Source organism: Dendronephthya gigantea, unplaced genomic scaffold (assembly GCF_004324835.1).
Source record: "Dendronephthya gigantea isolate DGI-Jeju-01 unplaced genomic scaffold, DenGig_1.0 000026F, whole genome shotgun sequence".
Classification (NCBI taxonomy): Eukaryota; Metazoa; Cnidaria; class Anthozoa; order Malacalcyonacea; family Nephtheidae; genus Dendronephthya; species Dendronephthya gigantea.
This window is the reverse complement of record NW_021163036.1, coordinates 456,233-480,277: the sequence shown is the minus strand read 5'-3', so window position 1 is coordinate 480,277 and position 24,045 is coordinate 456,233. Positions and strand designations below refer to the sequence as shown.

The window sequence follows — 24,045 nt, the reverse complement described above, 5'->3', positions numbered from 1 at the left end:
AATGAAGAGGACAATGTATTTCTAATCGTTTGCGTTTACTTATATATAGGCTGAATATTAATGATATGTATATATTATTTGCTGCAAATATATCAAGAATTGCTTGTAACTTGCTTCAAAGGTCAAAAGTAAAAATTCGAACTCCGTCAATCGATGCGGAATATTGCTTAGAATGATTGTGCCAAATTTCATTCCGATCAAACAAGTAATGATAGAGCCTTAAGGTTTTTTTAAAGAGCGTCGCCCCCTAACAACAACAACAACAACAACAACAAGAAGAAGACTAGCAGCGGTTAGGGACCAGTTCCTGGTCCAAAAATAGGACGGCATGCGGAGAAAAAACTCCTCCTGGCCCCTCCTCGGAAAAAACAGTTCTCGCTGATTTGCTGCGCCATAACAAATGTTTCAAAATCATATTCTTAAAAAACTTCCGCGACATTTTCTCGCTTGCGCGGGCTCATACTGTCAGCGGGCGTCGTTTGTAAAATTAGGAACGGCGGGTGAAAAGCAGAGCTAGACTAAAGATTTTCTAGCCGGGTCCGTTTAAGTAAGTTTCACGTGTCGAGGGTATAAATAGTGTTGTGATCGTGTTGCATAGACGCCAAACTGAAGGTCAAAATAAAAATACAAAAATATATTCAGAGGTTAAATCGTTAGAAAGTACTTTGGAAATGTTATATACGGATATGTTACGGTGTCACCAAATAAGAGCATTTCTAAAATCCGACCACTGCTTGCTTCGGGCTGCTAGCGGAACTTGTCGATTTCACGCCGACAAGACCCGAACTCGAGCCATCGATCCGAAGATCACCCGAACCGGATCGTCGAATTTCCACGACCGTTGGTTTCGCCTGAGATTTAGAACTCGATCCAGACCCCACACTTCCGGTCTGAGAACCCGCTGACTCGGCGGTACGCGGACGACGCTTTGTACCGGAATCGTCAGATCGGTTGCTTGCCTGTGAAAATGAAAAATTCGTGTTTTTTGCGTTTATCTCAGTGTAAAGATTTGCTTCAAGTGTTCAAGTCTCGCTGAAAATGGCATTTAAATCGATTTATCAAATGCGTACTATGAGATCAGTGTTGGATCTCTTAGTATGACTGGAATGGGTCTATCAATACCTTCAATAGATTACCCAGCAAGTACTATTGAGTAACACTGCACTCATAATGCAAACTGGATAGACCTAACGAAATCCAGGTTTATTCCGCAATTAAGTCGTTCAAGCTGTTCAGAAAAATGACACAATTACCTTTGAAGCGCGGGCGTCGATCGGCGGAAGGAATTTCACCGAGGAGGTTGGTGACGAGACCCAACCGTGCGAGGAGTTGGAAGCTAGTTTGACAATCTCCATCGATGCAGTCGGCGACATATCATTCGCAGAACCGAACGAGCCACGTGAATTGCCCGAACCGTTGCCTGAACCATTGCTCGTTTTGCGAGACATCATGCGCGAGATACGTGGCGAGACCATGTCGGGTTTGGACGTGATTGGAGGCGAAGGTACGAGAGGTTGGGACGAGTTCGATCTCAAGCTTGCTGATGACGTATGTCCGACGACATCATCGCTTGCTACACGCATGGGTGTACCTTGAGTTGTATAAAAATTCTCATAAATTCCCCCGCTCAAATTCATAGGTCGAGAAATTTGTGCCCAGACGTTATGATCCTTAATGGACCGTTGTAGAAACGGTCTAAAACGATCTATCCAGGATTAATAAAGATAGTTTATTTAAGGTTATCCCCTGTAGTACCACTGAATTAATAAGAGATGATCCTTACTGGACCTCTAGGAAGAACAGTTTAGAACTGATAGAGCTATCCAGTATAAATAAAGTTTACTTTAGTTTAGTTTTCCTCCAGTAGTAACACTGGACGCTTATCTTACTTCAGATCTGGATTTACCTTGCACGACTCCTGCAAATGATGTTGAGTCGATGCAAACTCCGGAAACTTTCATTAATAACTGCAAGGACTTATTCGAGGACTTTAGCGTAGCTTCGGTTTTTTCATTGCCTTTCTTCTCAACGTTTTCATCCACCTTTCAATAAAATAAATAAATATATATAGTGATACGGACCGGAGCCTGGACGATTTCAAACTATGTTATCAAACAGCGCCACATCTTACATAAATATGTCTGTCGATAAAAAATGCTTGTGAGGAAAGATAAAGGCTCTCCGCAGATCTCCAAGGTGCACGTTGAAAAGCAGGAAAGAATTCTTTCTTGCTGGAAAGAATTTTTCTGCTTACCTGATATTTTGGTGGGTTTGTCTTCCAGACGACACATAAACTTTCGAGCAAACAGGCCGATTCCTGGGCTAGAACTTGGGAGTATATATTTGTTTTGTGCCTGGCTGATTTGTTTTGAAAGAAAATGCTTTTACACGAAAGAAGCCGGTGAGTATAGCCACCTTTACACTACACTCGATTTATTGTCAAAAAGTGTCCATTCCCATTAATTAGCCGTGTAGGGATGGCACTGGGGACGAGGATTGTAAACATATGTTGATATGATACGTCTACTGACCTTTTCAGCTGTCTTCTCAACGTTGTCGTCTTCGCTTTTTGTCTTCTCGACTGAAGATTGTGTCTCGCATATTTTATCAGTCCCAGGACCACTTGATGTAGACTTTGCTTTCACGCCAGTTATGTTGAACGCTGTGCCGAATTTGTCAGGTGCGCTTGGGCGTCCTGTTTCCAAAGCGGAACCTTCGTCGACTTTTTCCAAGTTCGTGGACATCTTCGAAGCCAGACGATGCATTGACATTTGAGGTTTATTACCGTGCGGCGTTGGCTTCAAGCCCACTCCCCCCTGGCCTTCTGGTGGTAACTCAAAGTTCGATACCTTCAAAGGTTTCGCGTCCGGGGGGTTTCGCCGTGAAACTCGCGGTCCCTGCTTTGGTGCAGTTGGAGCTCGAGGGTGATTTGTCTTCGAGTGAAACGACCTATTGGCAGAAACTTTAGACTCCCCTGGGGTGAGTTGAATGCCCTTGATGACATCCAAGGAGTTTCTTGGTATAATATTCACCAGGTTTTTCTCTACGACATTATCACCAAAGGCTCGCCTTGAGCTCGTTTTCTTTACTGTCTTCCCCGGGTCTTCCCACGGTTTTAAATCAATTTTAGTTACTCCCCCGTCATTCTCGTTCCCAGTCAGCGTCACTTCGACCTTGTCTCTAGACTCCTGCGATGTATTCTCGCTTACCAGACCATCACTATGGCTATCACTCTGACCTTCGTCGGGAACGTAAACCTGGACTACGACTTCACGATCAGACCCTGATTTCAAATTACCATCATCCGCCCCTTCGCGGGTCCCTTGCGAGTCATCCACGCGAGCTTCATCGGAATCTGTATCGAGTGTATCCTGCGCGACCTCTTGTGAGTTTTCCTGTGATTCTACCAAGCACGTTTCTTGCGGTTCCTTCACGCTTCCCTTGTCCGTGTCTTCCACGCGTGTTTCGTGCGTTTCGTCCAGGTGTGTGCTCTGTGGGTCTTCCACGCGTGTTTCTTGCGAATCAGCCTCGTGCGTTTCTTGCGCGTTATTCGTGTGCGTTTCTTGCGCGTTATTCATTCGCGTTTTCGTCGTGTCATCCACGTTCGTCATTTGTGTGTCTTCACTCTTAGTATTCTCTTTCGATTTCGTTTTGTTGGCCACTACATCTTTCAAAGATTTCTTACGGCTTTTCCCTTGAGCTTTAGAAAGACTGATATTTGAGACTTTGCGGTTTGAATCTACCTTTGCCACTACCTCGGTACTTGATTTAGTAGAGCGTCTTCGCTTTATCTCCTTGCTGCTCGCCTTCTTTGTGACCTTTACGCTGCTTCGCCTCTTCGTCAAACGGCCTACACTCTCTCTTCTCTCTTTCTGAACTTCTGGAAGCTGCTTTAACTTGGACGAGAACGAAACAGACAGACTACTCCGTCTTGTAACCTCAGGCTTCGCAATGCTTTGAACAGAACTTGTCTTTGAATCTGATCTCGATCTGGACCCCGTGTTGAAACTATTCTTTCCCTTGCCGGCTATCGACGTTCTTGAATTTTTTGAGTCCGAGTTAGCAATTTGTGCAGCATCGGAAACTTTCGATTTGCTATCGGATGTTTTCGCACTACTACCGGTAACGGTTGCTGTACCATCCAATCTCTTCCTTTAGTATCAGAAACTCTTGCTTTATTTCGTAATCTTTTGCTTTACTATCGGAAACCTTCGTAGCGCCATCGCCAACTTTTTCTTTACTATCGGAAACCTTCGCCTCGTCTTCGCTCTGTTTTGCTTTTTTCACTAATGGCTTCTTCGGCTTAGGTTTGGTAACGTTCGGTTTTGTTCCGCGAGGCCTCGACTTCTTACGAGCATTATTTTCGGCAGTCTCATCTACTAAAGGTTCCGCGACTGAATCATCCCATTTCTTTATCTGGTTTTTTCTGAAAAATTCCGTTTCACTTTCCGTATTTTCAAGAATGGTATGACTTGAACTTTTTTGACTTTCTCCTGGGCTTCCGTTCCTTAATAATTCTTCAACATCTGGAGACATTATCAGTGCGCCTCTCATGGACTGCGGTTTTTCGGGGTCCTCCTCCCTGCTGCCCTGGGAAGTTGGCGATGAAGACGCCCGCGCGGGTTTTGGACTTGGGCCTTGCGTAGGTTTTGGACTTGGGCTTTGCGTGGGTTTTGGACTTGGACTTTGCGTGGGTTTTGGACTTGTGCTAGGTCTTGAAGCGCTGTCACTCTCACTCTCCGGCGCGCTAACTATCGCTTCTTCTTGATGTGCAGAAGGTTTTGAGGTATCTTGTGATTCTTTAGCTGTGGTTACCGTCGCTGACACAGTCTTCGACTTTTCTTTGAGTTCTTTCATACTTAAACCAGTCAAATTGCTCTTTTGCGAATCTTTCGACTGGTAATCCTTATTCGGCTTTGCAGTGGCATTTTTGTCGAAGTTTTTCAAACCCTCGGCATCCTTTTTATGTTTCGATTCAGTATTTTCTGTGGTTTTGTCCGGCCTGTCTTCCGTTTTAGCCATCTTCGTGGATTTTGCATGTGCATCCTGCGTGGGTTTTGAGTGTGTATCCTGCGTGGACTTCACGCGTGCGTTTTGCGTGGACTTTGCGTGGCCCTTTACGACACTGAGGTTGTTATCGTCCTTCTCCGGCTTTGTATGATCAATATTCGACGGCGTAGCGCCCTTAGCTTTGTTATCATCGGGGGCCGATTTCGTGTGGACAGCATTCGTGGATTTTGCGTGGGCGTCCCGAGCTGGCTTCGCTTTAACATCTTGCAAAGACTTCTTGGCACCGGAGGGCTTTGCGATTCCATGTGCATCGTTTGAGGTCGGGGCGTTTGACTTCTCCTGCGTTGAACCAAACTGTAAATGTGATTTGACAGTTGTGCTGGACTTTCGGTTGGCAGGCTTGGCAAAGTTTTTTTCAAGCTCAGCAATGCTACTCGTATGAAATGCAACATCCGATGGTCTTCGAACTTTATTGTGCGAGCCCCCCTGTGAGTTCCTTCTTGCCGTCGCCATTGCTTCTCCCATGGATTTCGACTTTGCCGGCCTACACGTAATTTGTGAAAGCTTAGTCGAGTACTATATTTGGAATACTGCACGCTGGTTGGCTATACTATTAACTCCCTCTTGTCAACTGTCATCTCATTAAAATCTCAAGTTCATAATTCAATTGTTAAACAACCGATAGATGACAGAATTTAGGTAAATAAAGTAGGTTTGTGAACTTTAGAGGAACTTAACGTGAACTCAGTGCAAGGAGTTCAATGATGAACTACTTGTAAACTTGAGAGATAACTCGGTCGCCATCTTTGAAGCAAATTTGAAGCGGAATAAAAGGACAATTGCCAGGCAAAAACGGTAAAAAATAACTGGTAGACGTCCGCAGTGGCTGGCTTGGCTTCAATTATGGCGGCCAAGTACGTTAAAGTGGAAGTCAAGACAAACATAGAGTTTGCTTACATAAGGACTTGAACTCTCACAAAAATCGAGATACACGTTGAAGAGATTGAACTGAAGAAACTGAAATATTTACCGATCTTGTGGAGAGGCGGTGTCAGCCGGTTTACCCTGTTTCTCTTGTTTTTTCTGCTTGGCAGGGTCTGTTGTCTCACCAGATTTCTTTTGATGCGTGGGGGTAGCTGGTTGTTTTGCCGAGACAAGCGCCACAGAGGAGCGGACCTGTCCTCCCTTGCGCGGGGGGAAGGTGGGCGCTGCAACCTGTTTCCTAGAAATTTCGGATTTTGCTCGTACAGGTGGCTTGCCCGGTTGAAGTTTCGAGCCTGGGGTTGTCTTGGAAGACGGGGTCGGTTTGCCAGGCACCTTGGTTGCTGCGATAGGTTTCGAAGGCTTTGCGGTATTTTGTGGTGCTTTTGTACCAGTAGAGTTCGACGGTTCGTCGGTTTTAACTGACGCTTGTTCAACATTTCCGACGAGAGACGTACTGGAACCATCTAGAAATCGAATAACATATATACATCGATAAAAAAAAAGATAGTAATGTGAAATCTCAACAAATTTCATTTAATAATTTCATTTTTTGTAGGTTTCATTGACGTACCAATATGAGGTAATTCAACTTGTGAACTTCGGGAAAGCGATCTGACTGGCGTTGGTGATCTGGATGGACACGACTCGACCGAGGGCACGCTTGGTAATCTCACTGGCTCATTTGTATGGTCAGTGAAGTGGTCTTCGTTGGAAGGACTAGGACTCAGTGCCGGTAAGTGACCACGTGAGCTGGTTTCCAGACCTCTGGTCTTCGAGTGGTCGTTACTGAGCAACTGCGCCATTCGTGTGTTGATCAGAGCACCCTCCGATGACGTCAGGGTCGGAAGAATGACGTAGGAGGACTTCGGCGAGAGATCACAACTTTCACGTGTTTCACGCATGCTTATCATGCGAAAAATCGCCGAAGACGGCGAGCCCGCGGGGCCCCTGTCAGCGTTAGACGCCTCAGTAATTGGTGGGACGGCGCCGGATCTGACTTCGTCCGGAGGTGGACCAAATCCCGACGGCTCAGGGGTAACGTTTGGTAAGGAGGGAGATGCCATGGATAATGTGCTAACAGGTGCTTCCATCCCATCATCACCTAATTGACCTCCATTGCTTAATATTCTTTCATTATGCGTTTGGTTTTCATCGCTTAGATGTTCCATAGTACCCTTCAGATCATCCCCAATAATTTTGGGATCGCCAGCATTTTCACTCCCATGTCCAATTTCCTGTATACGTGCTTCACTATTCTCTGTCTCCGTGACAACCACCTCGATGGCGTCACTTGAACTAGCCTTCTGATTATTCGCACCAATCTGCTGCTCGACTTTACCCTGCAGCTTCCCAGTCTCTTCGCTATTTTCGGACAGGTCCCCAGTCTTCTGGGTGTCCTTCTTCTTGTCAGCTTTCTTGGTCCCAGTTTGTTTACCGGTTTTAGGAATCGGTTTACCCTCCGATCCAGTCTTTTTGTTCGCGCTGTGTGTATTGGGCTCTTGGAACTTAGAGAGTTCCTTTTTACTTTTCTTGTTTGTCTGCGTGGTCGCCTGACACGACATATTTTTCCCGCCTTTTTTTGCAGACACCTCACTAAGAAAGTCAATTTCGCGCGGGACCGCTTCAATTTGATTTGCTTCGATGGACTCACGGCGATGCTGGGATCTCTGTCGCTTCAACAAAACTGTTTGTTCTTTGCTCGGTGGCGAAGGGTCGTCTTTGAGGCGAAGATTAGGCAAGTCTGACATGAAGAAATCTGAATTCCTAAATAAATAAAATGTAAACAATTTTGACAAAGATGCTCAGCTGCTAGTAAAGTTAGAATTCTAGGTTCGGTTGTATCAAGCCCGTTTAGCTTAAACGGTGGATAAGTTCAAAATAGAAAGCAAGTTTTGCCGTTTTCTTCAACAAGCGAACTAAATGTTTTTAAATATAAAAATACTGTTTACAACTACATATTCAGTGCATAATATTCAAGTTGACTCATTCAAGAGAAATATAAGAATGTTATTTCATTTTGACTTATCCACCGTTTAAGCTAAACGGGCTTGATACAACCGGGCCCTAGTCTGGAAAATCTTTCGTTTGAATTAATTTGTAACCAAAATGAAATGAATGAAATATGTTGAGGGTTAATTCACTTAATTGATGTTTTAAATTCTATCAAGTGTTCCAGTAAACCCTTAAATTAAAACGTCAGCTGCGATCACAACCTCGCAAGCCAGGCTCTTTTACCTACGCTCCACGGTCTTTGCCGCAGCCTGGGCCGTGGAGCGTAGGTAAAAGAGTCTGGCTTGCGAGGTTGCTGCGATCACAGAAACAGCAATCATTACTCCGGCGTCAACGACGGAGTTGAAAATTCGCCCTGGTTTTGTTTTGTTGTTTTTTTTTTTATTTTTTTATTTTTCGTCGTCGCAAGTCTGAATGGCGCGAAACATTGTAGTATTTAAAGTGTGTATGTAACCGTATTTATTTACGTCCCAGTCTTATCTGCTAAGAGTTGTGGTGCACAGCTTTGGCTAATTTTCCGATGCGCGATTCGATTTCGCTCGCATGATACGCCAATTCCTCCAAGAGCAACAAATAAACCGTTCTTTTCACGCTTTTCGACTAAGTTTAGATTGAATTGGGGTAAGAATATATTTAATACATGTAGATTTTGGTCCTATTTTAATAATATCGCTGCTATTTCGACGTTTAACAAGATGATGTGGTCGTGTATGGGCGCGTTGAACGTCGTAGTTTGCACAGGATTGAACATTTAATATAACTATATAAGCGCGAATTCCAAAGGCAAAGTGTAAGACAAAGCGAATATATCATGCGGTTTATTTACATTTTTGAACAATTGAACTTCTATACTTTTTAAAGTACAATGTCCTTTTGAATTTCGCGATCGAACATTTAGGTTCGCAAGGCATCTAAATGCGAATATGATGAAGACTGGCACGTGCGCCGGAGTTAACGCCAGAACAGGCGTCTTGTTTAAATTCAGGCAAAGTTAATAAAATAACTCAGGGCTACCAAATAGCTGTCAATCATATAATTTGAGGAAGGTCTTCATAGAGTGTATGACTTCCTAGGAAAGATCGAAGACTTTTTTGCAATACTGTTTTTTTAGATCGATGGTCGTACCTTCTCTGAGAGCGTACGGTAACAACAGCATGGTGAAGAGCTTCGACTACAGTTCTTGTCGCTATCATGATGAGGTTTTCGTGAAAGAGACGTTTTGCTCGAACCTTGTCGTATTTATCTAAGAATGAACGTGGGCACGAATCGCTGTGAATCACAATGCATAAAACTGCAAATGGAAGCTGGGGAAAACGGAAGGAGTAAAGAATAGGGGTTAACAAGGAGGGGGGAAAGGGGTTAAAGGAAAGGGAGTAATGGGGAGGAAATAAAAGGAAAGGGTAAAGGAGAGGTCGCAGAGGGGAAAAGGGAAAAAGGGGAGGAAGAAGATAACTTCGCTTTTCCCTTTTCCTCCGTTCTTTGAAACGCCTGTTATCCGACCATGAAATATACAACCCTGGCGAAATACATGTGCATTCAGCTTTCCTCGCAGGGCCGTATTTTCCACATTTTTTTACAATTCCGAAAATTTTTTTGCAAGTTCTCCTGTCGAAATGCTTCCTAGCTTTGCGTTGTTGGATTTCTTGCCTACAAGAACAGCTAGTGGTTGAAATGACAACTCTTCGGATCGAGTTGAAATGACAACTCACTTTTCATCGTTTCAATTTCAGAGGCAGTTCGTTTAATATCTTGGACGAGATCTGGAGAACAAACGGTCATCGACGCCTTCCTCTCAGCAGACTCTAACACCACTGTCCCGCATGCGATAGCTCTCAAAACCACCGTGTGCTGACCGGCCATTTGAGATGCGGCATCACTCGAGGAACCTTTGTCGCCGGGTGCTTTTCTCCGAGGCCTGTGCAACCGTTTTGCAAAGGACTGGTATTGAGGCGGGAACGTCACGTTGACCTGGAAAGAAATGTCTCAGCGAATTTAGAATCTACTCGAATCTACTTTAACTCACAGAAAATCTTCGATAAGACGAATAAAAGCGAAAAGGTTTTTCTCGGCAGCAAATCCTAGTAGAATGACACAGATTAATTTGAACATGAAATTCAATTTTTTTACGAATGTTTGCCGTTATGATGTTAAAACTTCCGAGCAATGGCAATATATGGAAAGTGTGGCAAACAAACCTGGCTCTGTTCAGCTGCGTCTTCGAGGATCTTGCAAAGATACAGGCGAATAACGTTTCTCTTGTTGTGGTAGTGCAGTTTGGAATCAATGATGTCGTCGACGGATGTCTCAACAGGTGTTTTAGCTGATGGTTCTCTGTCCTGTTTAATCTTCTCGTATTCTGGAGGACGTTTGATGGTCACCTGAATTTTGTCCTCGACTTTGTCTAAGATACTCGAGAGATATTCTTTCACCTTAGATCGCATGTTGGAGCCGTCCGTATCCAACTCCACTGTTTTAAGTTCGGCTGGAGAAAGAGGTGGAAAGAAAAAGATATTCTTTACATGCTAACATTAAAGAAACTTAGGAGAATCCCTCAATCATTTCCATCATAAACAGATACATTTTCCGATAAAAGATATCTTTTTCAGATACAAGATATCCTCTTGTTGTAATATCACATCAACAAGAGACTATCCTCACTAGACCTCTAGAAGAACATTTAGAGCTAATAAAATTATCCAGGATGACTAAAGTTAGTTTGGTTAAGGTTATCTCTGTTCTAACATTGGGTCAACAAGATATGATCTTTATCGGATCTTTTGAAGTAACAGAACTGCTAGAGCTATCCAGTACCTAAAAGTCAGTTTCGTTCAGGTTTTCTCCAGTAGTAACACTAGATTAACATAAAAGAGAGTCTGTACAAGACCACCAGAAAGAGCTGTTTTGAAAAAATCAGTAGTCCGATATTAGGTTTAAGATATTATGACATTCGCTTAGTAAGAATGGCTGTTACTGAGCCTGTGGTTAAAACAAGTGAGACGAATCCAAGTCATGCATGACGCTGGAAGCAAAGTTGTTTACACCATGGTAACTTACGAATTCTCTTGACATCATTAATTCTCGGAATTTCCTCTCTGGAGAGTCTTTCCTGGAACTTAATATCGACACCAAGCACGTCAGCGGACTGCTGCAATACGCCTTGTACGTAATCTTTCACGAGCACGCGCATTTCTCCTTCGGGAATGTGGCTATTTGGTTTGAGTTCCGGTGAGTCTGATATTGGCTGCAAATCATGATGGCTTTTGAATCGAAATACACTCGGGATATTGTTGAATGGGCAATAATCGCTGTCCGAGTCCGACTCATCCGACGACTGCTCCTGGTGAAAAAGAATGAGAAGACATGTATTTCTGAGTTGTGTATTTCTGAGTTGTGTATTTCTAAGTTAACTGGGATTTAAAAATATGCAAAATGTTGTTAAAGAGTTTTATACAACCGAGCCCAGTTACCTGTATTGACGCCAAGCTCTCAACGATCGTCGGGATTGAAAACCGGAACTCCTTATTGTGCTGTTGTCCCTCGGCGTCATCATCTTCTATCAGCGATCCTAAAGCTCCCTTGTTATCCCCAGCAAAGTTACGTTCGTCGATCCGAGATATTACTCCGATCTTACTGTAAGCGTTCTCCGACATTTCCTTCTCGGCTATTCCGAGGTCTTTCAGCAAACACGACTCTGGGTAGAAAAATAAATCGTACTTTATTATGAGGTAGATTTTCACATAAAAGTGATAAAATCAATTGAAAATACCGACATGGAATGGTTACAATCTGATTGAGACCTCCCACTGATGGAGTCGGAGTGTCAGTGAGCTTTGAAAAGGATACGGACGCATGACCTGGGCCCAGTTGTATCAAGCCCGTTTAGCTTAAACGGCGGATAAGTCAAAATTAAATAACACTCTTACATCTCTCTTAAATGAATCAACTTGAATATTATGCACTGAATATATAGTTGTAAACAGTATCTTTGTATTAAGGTTAAAAACATTTAGTTTGCTTCTTGAATAAAACGATAGACTTGCTTTCTATTTTGAACTTAACCACCGTTTAAGCTAAACGGGCTTGATACAACCTGCCCCAGATCGATATGGCAATACAATGCAAACGTGTCCAACTTATCACAACAATTATGGCTTAGATAGATTTGTTAGTAACAGTTATCGTGGTACGCCATCTTTGGAGCCAAATTTGAAGGTAGTTTTTCAAGTTTTTCAAGAAGGAAGTTTTTGAAAGTTTGAGACAGACGTAGAGAGAAATTATCTAATTTTTATAAAAATTGATCGAGAAACAGAGTCAAAAACTTTGCTTAAATTTTTGGCTTCAAGAGTTAGCGTTCCAGGTTTTATTATAGTTCACTGTGTTTACCTAGGTCCCAGGCACTTTGACGTCTTGCGCGTTTCTTGATATTCTTAATTATGATGGACTGGTTCGGACCGCTACCTAAAGTTGTCATGGACAATTTTTGCATCGCTTCGAATTTCTTCCTCCATTCTTTTAATTCTTCTGCCTTTTTGTGGTTGAGTTTCGCGAGAAATACTTCGGCATTTTCGAGCTGGGTTTCAAACGCTCGTCGGTTTGCTTCGGCGATTTCCTGGTAGGATACTAGAGAAGAATGAGAAGTTCTATCCAAAGTCCCTCAACTAGAACTTGCAGTAGAAATAAAGTTAGTTTAGTTTAGGATTCCTCCTGTGGTAACACTGGATCAATAAGAAATCATCTTTACTGGATCTCTAGGAAGAACAGTTTAGAACTGATAGAGCTATCCAGTATAAAGTTAGTTTAGTTTAGATTTCCTCCTGTAGTAACACTGGATCAATAAGAGATGATCCTTACTAGCTGGACCTTTAGAAAGATATCAAACTATCCGTAACAAAATTAGCTGAGGTCAACCTTCAGTATTAACACTAGATAGATAATAATTACTATACAATACTAGGAAGAATTTATTAAAATGACCCACAATACCTAAACTTAAGCGACGTTGCTTCGCAACTTTCGCATTCCTTTCTTCAACATTGTGTTGGAATTCTTGGTTTTGAAATTGCCTAAGTTGATTCTGATGCTCGTGATGTTCAACTGACCAACTTTTGCGACGTAACCATTGCTCTTCAAGCTGTAAGGACAAACACCCCAAGAATGCTTTGCTAAATTAAACAACTTGTAAACTTGGGTAACTCACAATAGCTTGTTATTGTTATTGTTGTGTTGTTGTTCTGGTTATTGTTGTTCTTATTGTTGCTGTTGTTGTTGTCGCTACTGTTGTTGTTGTTGACAGACTTGTCATATTTGGGTTAATGTGGAGTTTCAATTATTTCTCAGCACTTTCCCCGCATCTTTCCTAACCCTAACTACCCAACTCTAGTTCTGATCCTAACCAAAATCCAAATCCCTAGTTTATTCCTAACCAGAAAAAATCAAAGCCATCCCACATAGCGACTTATTCTCATATCTTTGTCGCTTTTCTATTCTAGATATCGTCGTTTGCGTAATGCTGTTGTCAATCATTGTCAATCATGGCAAAATCAGGATCGAAAAAGAATTATACGCAAAGCTATTTTGATTACAAATAACGATGCTTTCTGGTTATTTAGAAAACACTTGTTTGTCGTTCATACCTTCTGAGCTTTGACTTGCTTAGCTTCGTTCTTCCTTTCTTCAAGATGTTTCAATCTCTCATCGTTATCTTTGTTCATTTTCCTCACAATCCGCAGCTTGATTTTGTGCTCCTACGTCGAGGACACAACACGAATAAATTTTAAACACGTGAAGAACAAGTGGCCAGTAAACGGAGGGGGGGGACAAGTGGACATTTGACCGGTAGAGGATACAAGTAGCTGAATAACCGAGAAGAAAGGGAACAAGTGGGAAATTGACAGAGAGAGAGAACAAGTGCCCGTTTGACGCGGGGTGGACACAAGTGGCCGATTGATGGGAAAAGCAGCGTATCGTCACGTGACTGCTTGGATCTCCGGAATGAAAAAAAAAACGGAAAGGGAAGTCTTTACTGTATACTCAAAAGTTCTTTCCAATATAAAAGGTTAGATACCTGACGTTCGTTATCAGATTTCGTCTTTCTTAATCGCTCTCTCTCGAGATCTCGTTTAATCTGAATACGATCACGATTTTTCATTCTCATATCCAGAAACTTCTCCCGCCGCTGACGGTCAATCTCCTCCAACTTTCTGACCCGTTCCTGTTCCTTCTTGATGTGTTGATGATGGATCTTCGCCTGCTCTCGCCTCTTCTCACGTCTAAAGAAAAATGAAGCATAAAGTTAAACTACCACTAAAAGTTAACTACCTCTAGTGCCTGCGACCGTCTTGTATTCCAATCCGAATCCCACCTCCTTTTCATGATTTCCAAGAGCTCGGGATCTCTTTCCATGGCGATTCTTTCCAGCCTTTCCTTTTTGGCATCTTCGATCTGTTTCTCATCCTGTCTTCTCGCTTGATGAAGTTCATCCAGTTTCAACTTCCTGATCCACTGCCTGTATTCATTAAATTCCTTCAAAGAGCATTTCACGTAACCATCGTTGGTGATGAAACCTTGCGAGAAAGAACAACACGTTTAATTCATCTCGCACAGGGCGGTTGCTGGAAGCTTTGTTGAGGAGGGAGTGGATATTCATATTTTTGTCCCGTCTTAGCCTATTTTTTAATAATTTTTTTTCAAGTCTATTCTCTTATATCGTCAAGCGAAGAATCGGCAAGGTTTTCTTAAAAACAAAATCGCTTCTAAGCAGAGCGATATCACAACCCAAAGTTGCTTGATAATCAACTACCGTCACGCATTGCGCGCTTGAAAGCTAAAAGGGGGAAGGTCTATTAAGCTTGGCACACAATTTACAGTTGAAAACTTGCAAGTTTCAGTCGGCATGTCGATCGAGAAATAATATAGTTAATTAATAATTACGAATTGAGTCGGTTACGATATAATACAAGGTGTGAGGAATGGCCACTCGTTGAGTCTGGAAGAAAAGTTCTGCGAAAAAATGTTATCAGCATTGAAAAATCAAACATTTCTGGAGTCCTCGGGGTTCTTTTTCTGAAAAGCAATCGATACGACCGCGTTCACTTACCATCGTCCAATAATCTCTTTCTGATGTCGTTTGACTTGAAATACACCTGCAGATGCTCGTCGTGAAGACAGTTGTAAGAGAGACTTGGTCTGAGAGGATCAGTCAAATCAAACTCTCTGTTCTTCGACTGTTGACAAAGCTAAAAGTATGGGATGACGATTGCAAGATTTGTGGCAGCGGTGTTAAGTTGACGGCGGGCGACGTAGATCGTGATACGCGTAATGACAATCGCAACGATAATGATACGCACAATCACTCTGAACTGACTTCAGTAGTAACAGTAAGTTTCATGTGACTGTTCACATGAGCCCGATTACGCGAGACTTAAAATGACTTTGAGGTATTGAAATGAGTAAATAAAATGATCCTGGCAGTCGTGTAATCATCCAAACAATAGCATGTGTTTGTTCGACTCATTTCAATACCTCAAAACCATCTCACACTTTCTTAAATCTTGGGTAACCGGGCTCATGTTAACAGCACCATAAATAACGAACCTGGGTACGGAGTACGGTTCAATTTTTACATTCAAAGTACTTTCTCAGAGACAAAGGAAATTTACCTATTCCTAGCCGTGGCTGAATTTTTTTTGTAAGAACAAATCACAAAGAAAGTGCTGTTGGAAAACGTTTTGCCAAACATCAGGTAAGAACGAAATAGGTAAGAAATTTAATTTTAAGCGTAGTCGCTGGTAAATAAAGTCAAGTTTCAATATCCAAACTCTATATTTATTGGCATGCTACAATCTTCAAATACCTTTTCGGCAAGCGGTGTCGTGTAGAAAATGATGGAACCAGTGGGCGCAGGTACCATTGGAAATTTACTGTCTAAACTTCTAATGCTCTCGTTCATCAACCACGCGGGACGTATTCGTGGCATGTTCAGATCAAACATCCCCTCATCACTCGTGTAATTTGGCGGCAAAAGGCTGCCCATGGAATGCGGTTTCCTCAACAAATTTTCCGACATTTTTTTTTCAATTTTTACATTCACGTTTTCATTTCGACTATTCACTGACGAATGACTACGAATCAACAATGTAGCAAATTGCAGTTAATTAGTTGATGACGTCATTAATCACATTATTTAGCGCTCGTTGGAGCGCGCGAAATTATAAATTCGAAGGGTAATTATAATTGGAAGGGTTTCCGCAACAGCTTGAAATATACCATGTTTAAGAGATATACTTCTATTTCGCGTAATATGCGCTAAAAACTTAAGTTATATCAACTTGCATAAAACAATTTCTCTAAAAAACTTCTTTACAAAGGAAACTTTTATGAGCCATCTCAGGGTAGCCCAGTTCTAGGCCTTGTAAGCGCGCACTGGTAATTATACAGCAAGGAAGCCCCCCTAACCGGTGACGTCACAAAAATGCAAAGCGCGCGAAAGAGAACAAGTGACTAGTCAGTGATGAGACTTGAGTGGAGTACGCTGCGGTTGGAGACACGAATTTCATATAATATCCATATAGTTTAAAGTATTTCGTGTTGAGGGAAAGTTTCCATGAAATTCATGAATATTTATTAACGAATATTTTGCTGCACAAACATTTTACAAATTTGATTCGCGCATGCGCATAATGATGTTTAACACTTCGAGTTACCAATGGCGAAGCAACATATATACGATATCACACCTAAACTCTCTCAATTCAAAATATATACTACAAACGTTGCTACTTTACAAAAAGCTAAAACGGCAAAATCATCGCATTTTAATACAAGTAAGATATTTGTGGAAATTGAGGCGTTTGTTTCATCTGGGGGGTTTATTAGACGACATGAAGGCTCTTAGGTATTAGGTTATAAACCGACCACATTTCTAAGCTGAACATAATCGAGCAAAGACGAGGTTTTTACAGCTTGCCAATAACATGTGTTCATACTATCCTGTGAACTTGAAGTAGGCAAACGCGTCTTTGACAGCATCGCATGAACCGAGGGGCTAAAATTCGAAGAGAAAAGTAGTGGATGAATGATCAAAAGGTTTAGGAAACTGTTTTGTATGTTTTGACTCCGATATCGTTATAAATGTAAATATCCAAGCATCTCGTCTGAGTAGACTATGGTCGAACATTTTTTGTATTAGGAATGACCGAGCAAAAATATACATAAATATATCCTTTTTAAAAATCCAAGTTTTGGCGGCAAAACGGAATGTGTACTGCTGCTGTTTTTCTTCACTCAGTTAAATACTCACTTGAAAGCCGGCCCGTTGTGCCATAGCAGAGATTTTACCAAAATACTCTTTGCTTTGATCTTCTTTCAAGTCCAGCATGAATCTAGAGATTGGTGTTGGTAAGAGATATTGAGCATTTGGAGAGGCAAGGCGGAAGCATAATGTGGGGTGAGTGGGGTACATTGTAGGAGGGGTGTTGGTGGCATGTTATTGCATTGAGTAGGGACGATAGGAGGTTTTGTGGACGGAGAGATGGAGGGTATAGAGAAGTGTAATGGGTGATTGGAGGGTGGACGTAATGTAGGTGGGGGGAGGGTGCATCCACGTGACCGCTGTGGAGTGGGACCGCAGGGTGGGGCTTAGATATTTCAATAAACAAAAGAAATATTCCTGATCTCAAACTTTTCGTAGTCATTTACGCACGGATCAATGCAAGATAGCATAATCAAGTAAATACAAATGACACTCACTTTGTTGTTTCGATAATCAACATGGCTTCTTGGGAGAAGAGAGCTTTGAGTTCCGGTGTCAGGAAATGAACCATACTGAAGCACAAAAGATTTTGTAGAAAAAATATTTTATATTTATAATGGAAGGACTGTTTCCTGAAGTAATTAGGCATTAAATATTATCAATGAAGTTACCAACCTGTTAGAAAAATAAACCAAATCAAACAGTTGCTTGTACTTGCTCTTTTTTTGTAAATCAGGAACACAGTTCAGGGGAAGGAAATGGACTTTCACCCCCTCGGTTTGAATACAGGCTTCTTCTACGGAAATATCCACCAGTAGCAATAAATTAAACATCACAATGGAGAAATTACCAAATTTATCATTTCAAGTTGCTTACCTTGCGCTTTTACATTATCCTCCTCTGCCACCTGAAGTTCCTCAACTTCCTCGATTACCTCTTGTATCCTTGGATGTTCCTTTTTACCTCTCGCCGCTCTCTCTTTGACAGGTTCGTATTTCTCTTTATACATCAACTCGTGCATGAAAGACGTCACGTTATGAACTGAAATGTCTCGAGCGCTCTACGTGAAATTAAACGCAATTACTAACTAATCACAGCTAACTAACTAATCAACATTAATTTATAAAATGAAAACCTTAATTTCTAATTACTTAATCAACGCAACTCTAATTGAACTTAATCGATTCTAACTTATGCTATTTGCCTGTAGTAAAGACTAATTAATTACCACTAATTACAACTAATCAACACTAATTAATTAACGACCATCGGACCTTAATATAAACATCGTTTTTCTTCTCAAACAAAGACTTATCATCGCATTCAATACCAAAAGCCAAGTACGGACTGTTGATAATGTCGCCCCAGAAACCACGACTGCCATACTTTTCTGAACCCTGAAACATCCAGTAGATATATCGGTCAGAGACCGCAGAACTCACAAGAGGCGAAAAAATTTCTTAAAAGAGCAGCTCTGACGTAAATTGTTCAATTGTCCAAAGAAGTACTATTTTGGGGGCAGTTTACAATGCGAGCAATACCTATTCAAGCACATGACCACATCGCCTTACCTTGGTGACAACGAGACCAGATGCTAAACTACGATTGGTGACTTCGTATGAAGCATCCTCGCGAAGCTCAAATGCCACGCCCTGATCCCGCCACACCTTGTATTCTTGGAAACGAATGATATCGGCCTGGAAGACGAGGAACAGTTGATATAGATGAGATTTGTGCCTAGTACATACATGACATGTTATACAAGAGTTTTTCTAAATCTTGCTATTTGAAATAAACAATAAACATACCTTTTTATGCAAAGTCATATTGTAGTCCCAGTCATAAATGTTATTTCGGTGATCGTATCTCACCTCGAGATAATTTCTCAGCCTCAAGTCCCTGCATAGAAAATTGAGTGAAAATTAATGTGACGAAATACTAAAGAACCCACGTGATGTGCCAATCAGCGCTCAGCCAATCAGCGCTCGGAATGGTTATCGAAATAAAAATCCATGCTTTAGAATTTTATCGATAATATCTTCTGTCATTCTTATATATGAATTTCGAAATTTTGTTATTATGTTTACTTATACAAACTATAGCTGTAACATAAGTTTGAAAGCGATCGCCAATGTCACCAATGAAGTATATAACTTTCTTCGATACACACAAGATTTTATGCATCACTGACCACCGACAATATAGCCATCGCCCCAACCTCGTACCATCGCCCATGAGTTACGACATAAGAAAACCAGACCAAGTCTAAGCGCGCTCTCCATTAACCGGCCAAAATGGTCAGACCGGTCGTATTTTGAATTGAAATAGAATATTTCATTAAAAATATAGCGGTGAGACTGCGTTTTCCCTGCTAATCAGATGTAAATAACATTAAATCTGAATGCATATTTCTTAAAACACTCTAATCTGTCTGTACTGAAATACAACAGGACCGGTCTGACCGTTTTTACCGTATAAAGGAAAGCGCCCGCCTGGGGAATCTGGGTGGCCTGATCCAAACACGCGGGAATATTGCGAGAGTTAAGAAAAGCGCGCGAAACACAAGCCGAAGGCGATTTAATGGAATAAAATAAACATGTCAAAACAATCTTACCAACATTTAGCGATGTCGAACAATTTTCCATTCGTGTTCCGCCAAAATTTGAATATCCCTTCGAGCAGGTCTCGCTCTTTGAACTGCACAAGAAAGAGAGAAAATGAAGCAACGGTATATCATGGTCTTTCAACGGTGCGTGGCGTTACCTTTATCTGTACCTATTATGAAATATTCAAATATTTCTATCAAGCAATTCCATTTCCCAACCTTCAACAATGACATATCAATCAAAGGAAAGTTCCTCTCCATATAATCCAAGTCTGTTACCATCCTGAAATAGCATCAAATAAAAATCTACTTGTCGCGAAAATGACTCAAAACACATGCCATAGTTTGCTCAAGAGATGACAGCAGAAAATACAACGAAATGTCTCGAAAAATCACACAAAGTCAAAGTCTCTGGATTTTAGAAGATCAACTGATCAGCTCTGACTATAACGGATGTCAAATTTAATGGAGGTAAGGCAGACAAATTTTAATTTACCGTATATATTCATTGGCCTTTTCTTTCAAATAATCGCATGTCTGAGGTCGAATCAAGCTGTTGCCCAACAATTCCAAGAAAAGTTCACATTTTTCTAAAAATTTATCAATGATTACTGGCATGTTACAGTATCAATATTACAAGTATATAAAAAACAAATATAACCAAGGAGTAGCGTCTTCAAACAGCTTAGCATGAAATGTGGTATAACAACTGCCTAAATAGACAAAACACTTCTTGACGTTTCGACCTGAGGGCCTTCGTCAGGAGAGTGGACTGACCAATTCTCCTGACGAAGGCCCTCAGGTCGAAACGTCGAGAAGTGTTTTGTCTGTTTAGGCAGTTGTTATACCGCATTTGATGCTAAGCTATAAAAAAAAATGCTAATAAAAATCTATCCTGGACAATACCTTGCAAACCTAGTTTCTCCTTTGATTCCAATGCAATACCAAGAAGCAGGAGGTGTCTGGCAAATAACTCGAGATTATTTTCCACAACATAAACCTAACAATGGTTTGTTAAGATCAAATCAACCTAAATCAGTTGGTGCAACAAAATCTGAAATATTCACCTAAGGGCAATGGCACCATATAAGATGGGCACTCTATTTTCAAAAAAGGACAACTAGCTAGTGTTGAGAGGGCAGAGAGTAAAATAAGTAGTTACTAGGGTAATCAATCGGGGTCTCATGAGTGAGCCATTCCTACATGTAATCACAGATAAGCTGTATCACTGACGTAGCTTATCTCACGACATCTGTGATGTAATGAAAGGGCATGGACTGAAATATTGTCAAAGCACTAGTCCACTTGGGATCTAAAAATCCCTTGGAAGGAACTATGTGATTGAATTCATCTTACATTTAGTTGAGTTTTTTCCCATTTGTATGTTTTTGCTAGAGTTTTCAGCAGATGTCTGCAGTCTCCACAGCCAACCAAGAGAATATTAATTGGTTCTACATATACCATGCAAAATAGTCAAATATTAACTTATAGTAAACTATCCATTTTTTCTGGTAACCTTACTGCTAATGTACCAATATTGAAACAGGCAAAAATTCCTTGCCCATGTTTTAAAATTAATTTTATATTCTATATTCCACATGGTCTTTATACATTTTTTTATCTATATGATTCTCAACATTATACATTTGGTTTACAAAAATGTTATTATTCACTATTCAGGTCAATAAGCCCAGATAATGAGAAGGCTTGCAGGCAATACTAATTAATAATTATTAGTAAAATCCACTGATATGCATATAAACTGTACAACCTTTGCTATTTCTATCTAATATTAAATATATAATTTTCTGGTAGATTAAATTAGAGCTCCCTTCACTAAGTAGCACCAGCATTGACCATGTTATTTCAAAATTTGCATGGATATTGGAAACACAATATGTACCAGTACAAATATTTTACATGCATTGACAGCAGTACAGCACGGTTATCACAACTGGAAATTTATTTGGATATACCTTTTGAACGGGCACTAACATCCAGCCTTTTATCTAAATAAAATTAACAATAGTTGCAGCCCACAGTCCTTCATATGAAATTAATATAAAGAAGCCCATTACATCAATTTCATTTGAAAAAAATACGAGCTGTACAACTTATAATAAAAATCAACAGAAAATATTAAAAATAGCCGTCTCGTACATTCATTTTGAAGGTCTAAAGCTGGACTAAATCCCCACCAAGTTATAGCACCATAGGGGCCAACCATATCTTAAAAATCTCAACGAAAAAAACTCATCGCTACTCAATATCTTTCATATAGAACATCCCGTTTCTATTTGTCCCAAATACAAATTATGCCGCCATAGTTTATATTTTTCTCTTGGTTCCCCCCGCATTTGGATGCATCTAGTCACTGGTTAAGCTCTCCCGAAGTATTTTACCGGGGGGTGAAAATACAAAAAATTTACATTTTTTCCAAAACAACATGGCCGCCATCATAGGTGTTGGAAGAATTGGCTTGAAAACAAGGATTTTTACTTCTCAGGTTAAATACGCACGTTTACATATATAATTACCAACGTATTTGCCTGTACTTGGACGCAATTTTTGCGTAGGAAAAGTTCTAAATTATTCCCTGGGCATTGTATCTTGTTTTTGTACATATTCATGTTTATATATAAAATATTTGTTTTCTGCGCTTTGTAGTTTTTCAAAAGTGTTCGAGTCGTGCAAGGAAGATATATAGCAGATAAGAGCTCTGAATCTGGGCAAAAAGTTTCCAGTACGTGAAATCTCCTTTACAATACAAATATTAAATATATGATAGAACTAATACTTTAATAAACCAGACATTCTAACCATGACATATAAATTGACATACAATTTTACTCACCATTATTAGCCCAGTAGCATGCAAGCCATCCAAATATCATAAGTTCCACTTCAGTATAATGGCTCACAGAAACCCCCTTAAATTGCTTTTTATATTCATATTGTGGTTTAGACAAAACAGCTAAACAAGAATCACCTCAAACCCAAGCCTCCTACCAAGTGCCAGAGTACTACTCGCACAGCAAGGACACTTATGCTGACCTGGAGATAGAGATGGCCGACTATCGACAATCACAGCCGGACCCTCGTGTCCCATATTTCCACAACTACCCCTGGGAAAAAAAATCTTCATAATGATAAACATTTTTGTAGAATGTTGAAATATAGATGCCTTTTTTGAAAATTGCAGTTCTGTGAATGAGAACATTTATGAAAATCTTGTTGCTGATATTAATTGCATTGTTTTTGTGCAACTGTGTTTTGACTTAGGTCTAGTTAACTGTTTGGAATGTCATGCCTATAATCATAAACTAAACTTAATTCTAATAAGAGACCTAGGTATTGCAAAATATGAAGTTTAGCTCGTGATAAACATGGTTTTTGGCTTCTAAACCATCCTTTGTGATTGAGCTTATCAATGAAATATTTAACTCTTGAAGATGTAACTGAGAAATAAATAAATGTAAGAGGTGGCCTGGCCTGCAAGATTGAATAAATGTTTATTAATAAATTATATAAATTGTGGTGGTTCAGTGTATGTACTTAGACCAGTACACGTGATAGCAGGACAAAACTAAGTTATTATGTGTCCGGCGAATATGACCATTGTCGTATTTGCCATTTTCCGGCGAATATGACCATGGTCGTATATTTGCCATTTTCGGGCGAATATATGACCATGGTCGTATATTTGCCATTTTCCGGCGAATATATGACCATGGTCGTATTTGCCATTTTCCTGCGAATATGACCCTGGTCATATATTTGCCATTTTCCGGCGAATATATGACCATGGTCGTATATTTGCCATTTTCCGGCGAATATATGACCATGGTCGTATATATGCCATTTTCCGGCGAATATGACTATGGTCGTATTTCCAATTTTCCTGCGAGTATGACCCTGGTCGTATTTGCCATTTTCCGGCGAATATGACCATGGTCATGACCTGACCATGGTCATGACCATGGTTGTATTTGCCATTTTTACTTTGAAAAGTTTATAGAATGCAAATTTGAATGTTTTTTTTCACATTCTGACTTCTGACTAGCCAATTTTCGTCCTTATTGACTAAATTTACAACTGGCCATGCTGTTAAAATTGTCATCCTTTCAAGACGGCCCAAATGACTAATACGAATACAAAAAGTCAATAAGATACTATTGGTTAATTG

At 40.6% G+C, this 24,045-nt stretch overlaps 4 protein-coding genes across 4 annotated transcripts; 1 reads left to right on the top strand and 3 right to left on the bottom strand.

Moving 5' to 3' along the window:
• Nucleotides 1–649: 649 nt before the first annotated feature.
• Nucleotides 650–4,111, bottom strand: LOC114523041. The gene is made up of 4 exons (XM_028543853.1): nt 2,532–4,111; nt 1,907–2,042; nt 1,254–1,591; nt 650–959 (listed from the first exon to the last, which is right to left on the bottom strand). Exons 1-4 carry the CDS (start codon nt 3,609–3,611, stop codon nt 717–719), a joined length of 1,797 nt encoding a protein of 598 aa, XP_028399654.1. The 5' UTR covers nt 3,612–4,111; the 3' UTR covers nt 650–716.
• On the bottom strand, nt 4,105–16,452 carry LOC114523039 (microtubule-associated protein futsch-like). The gene is made up of 15 exons (XM_028543852.1): nt 15,857–16,452; nt 15,101–15,239; nt 14,366–14,567; nt 14,069–14,273; nt 13,638–13,748; nt 12,988–13,135; nt 12,388–12,624; nt 11,472–11,695; nt 11,059–11,341; nt 10,200–10,486; nt 9,714–9,972; nt 9,130–9,247; nt 6,566–7,758; nt 6,041–6,458; nt 4,105–5,554 (listed from the first exon to the last, which is right to left on the bottom strand). Exons 1-15 carry the CDS (start codon nt 16,067–16,069, stop codon nt 4,117–4,119), a joined length of 5,475 nt encoding a protein of 1,824 aa, XP_028399653.1. The 5' UTR covers nt 16,070–16,452; the 3' UTR covers nt 4,105–4,116.
• A 132-nt stretch (nt 16,453–16,584) lies between these two features.
• On the bottom strand, nt 16,585–22,203 carry LOC114523042 (dynein assembly factor 3, axonemal-like). The gene is made up of 15 exons (XM_028543854.1): nt 22,020–22,203; nt 21,836–21,868; nt 21,216–21,310; nt 20,766–20,859; nt 20,356–20,449; nt 20,079–20,142; nt 19,869–19,951; nt 19,063–19,153; nt 18,826–18,951; nt 18,529–18,651; nt 18,131–18,314; nt 17,930–18,050; nt 17,752–17,826; nt 17,303–17,384; nt 16,585–17,047 (listed from the first exon to the last, which is right to left on the bottom strand). The coding sequence occupies exons 1-15, from the start codon at nt 22,084–22,086 to the stop codon at nt 16,988–16,990; spliced, it is 1,392 nt and encodes a 463-aa protein (XP_028399655.1). The 5' UTR covers nt 22,087–22,203; the 3' UTR covers nt 16,585–16,987.
• An 89-nt stretch (nt 22,204–22,292) lies between these two features.
• Nucleotides 22,293–23,364, top strand: LOC114523173. Its single transcript, XM_028544037.1, has 3 exons — nt 22,293–22,365; nt 22,527–22,602; nt 22,825–23,364. Exons 1-3 carry the CDS (start codon nt 22,306–22,308, stop codon nt 23,004–23,006), a joined length of 318 nt encoding a protein of 105 aa, XP_028399838.1. The 5' UTR covers nt 22,293–22,305; the 3' UTR covers nt 23,007–23,364.
• Nucleotides 23,365–24,045: the final 681 nt, after the last annotated feature.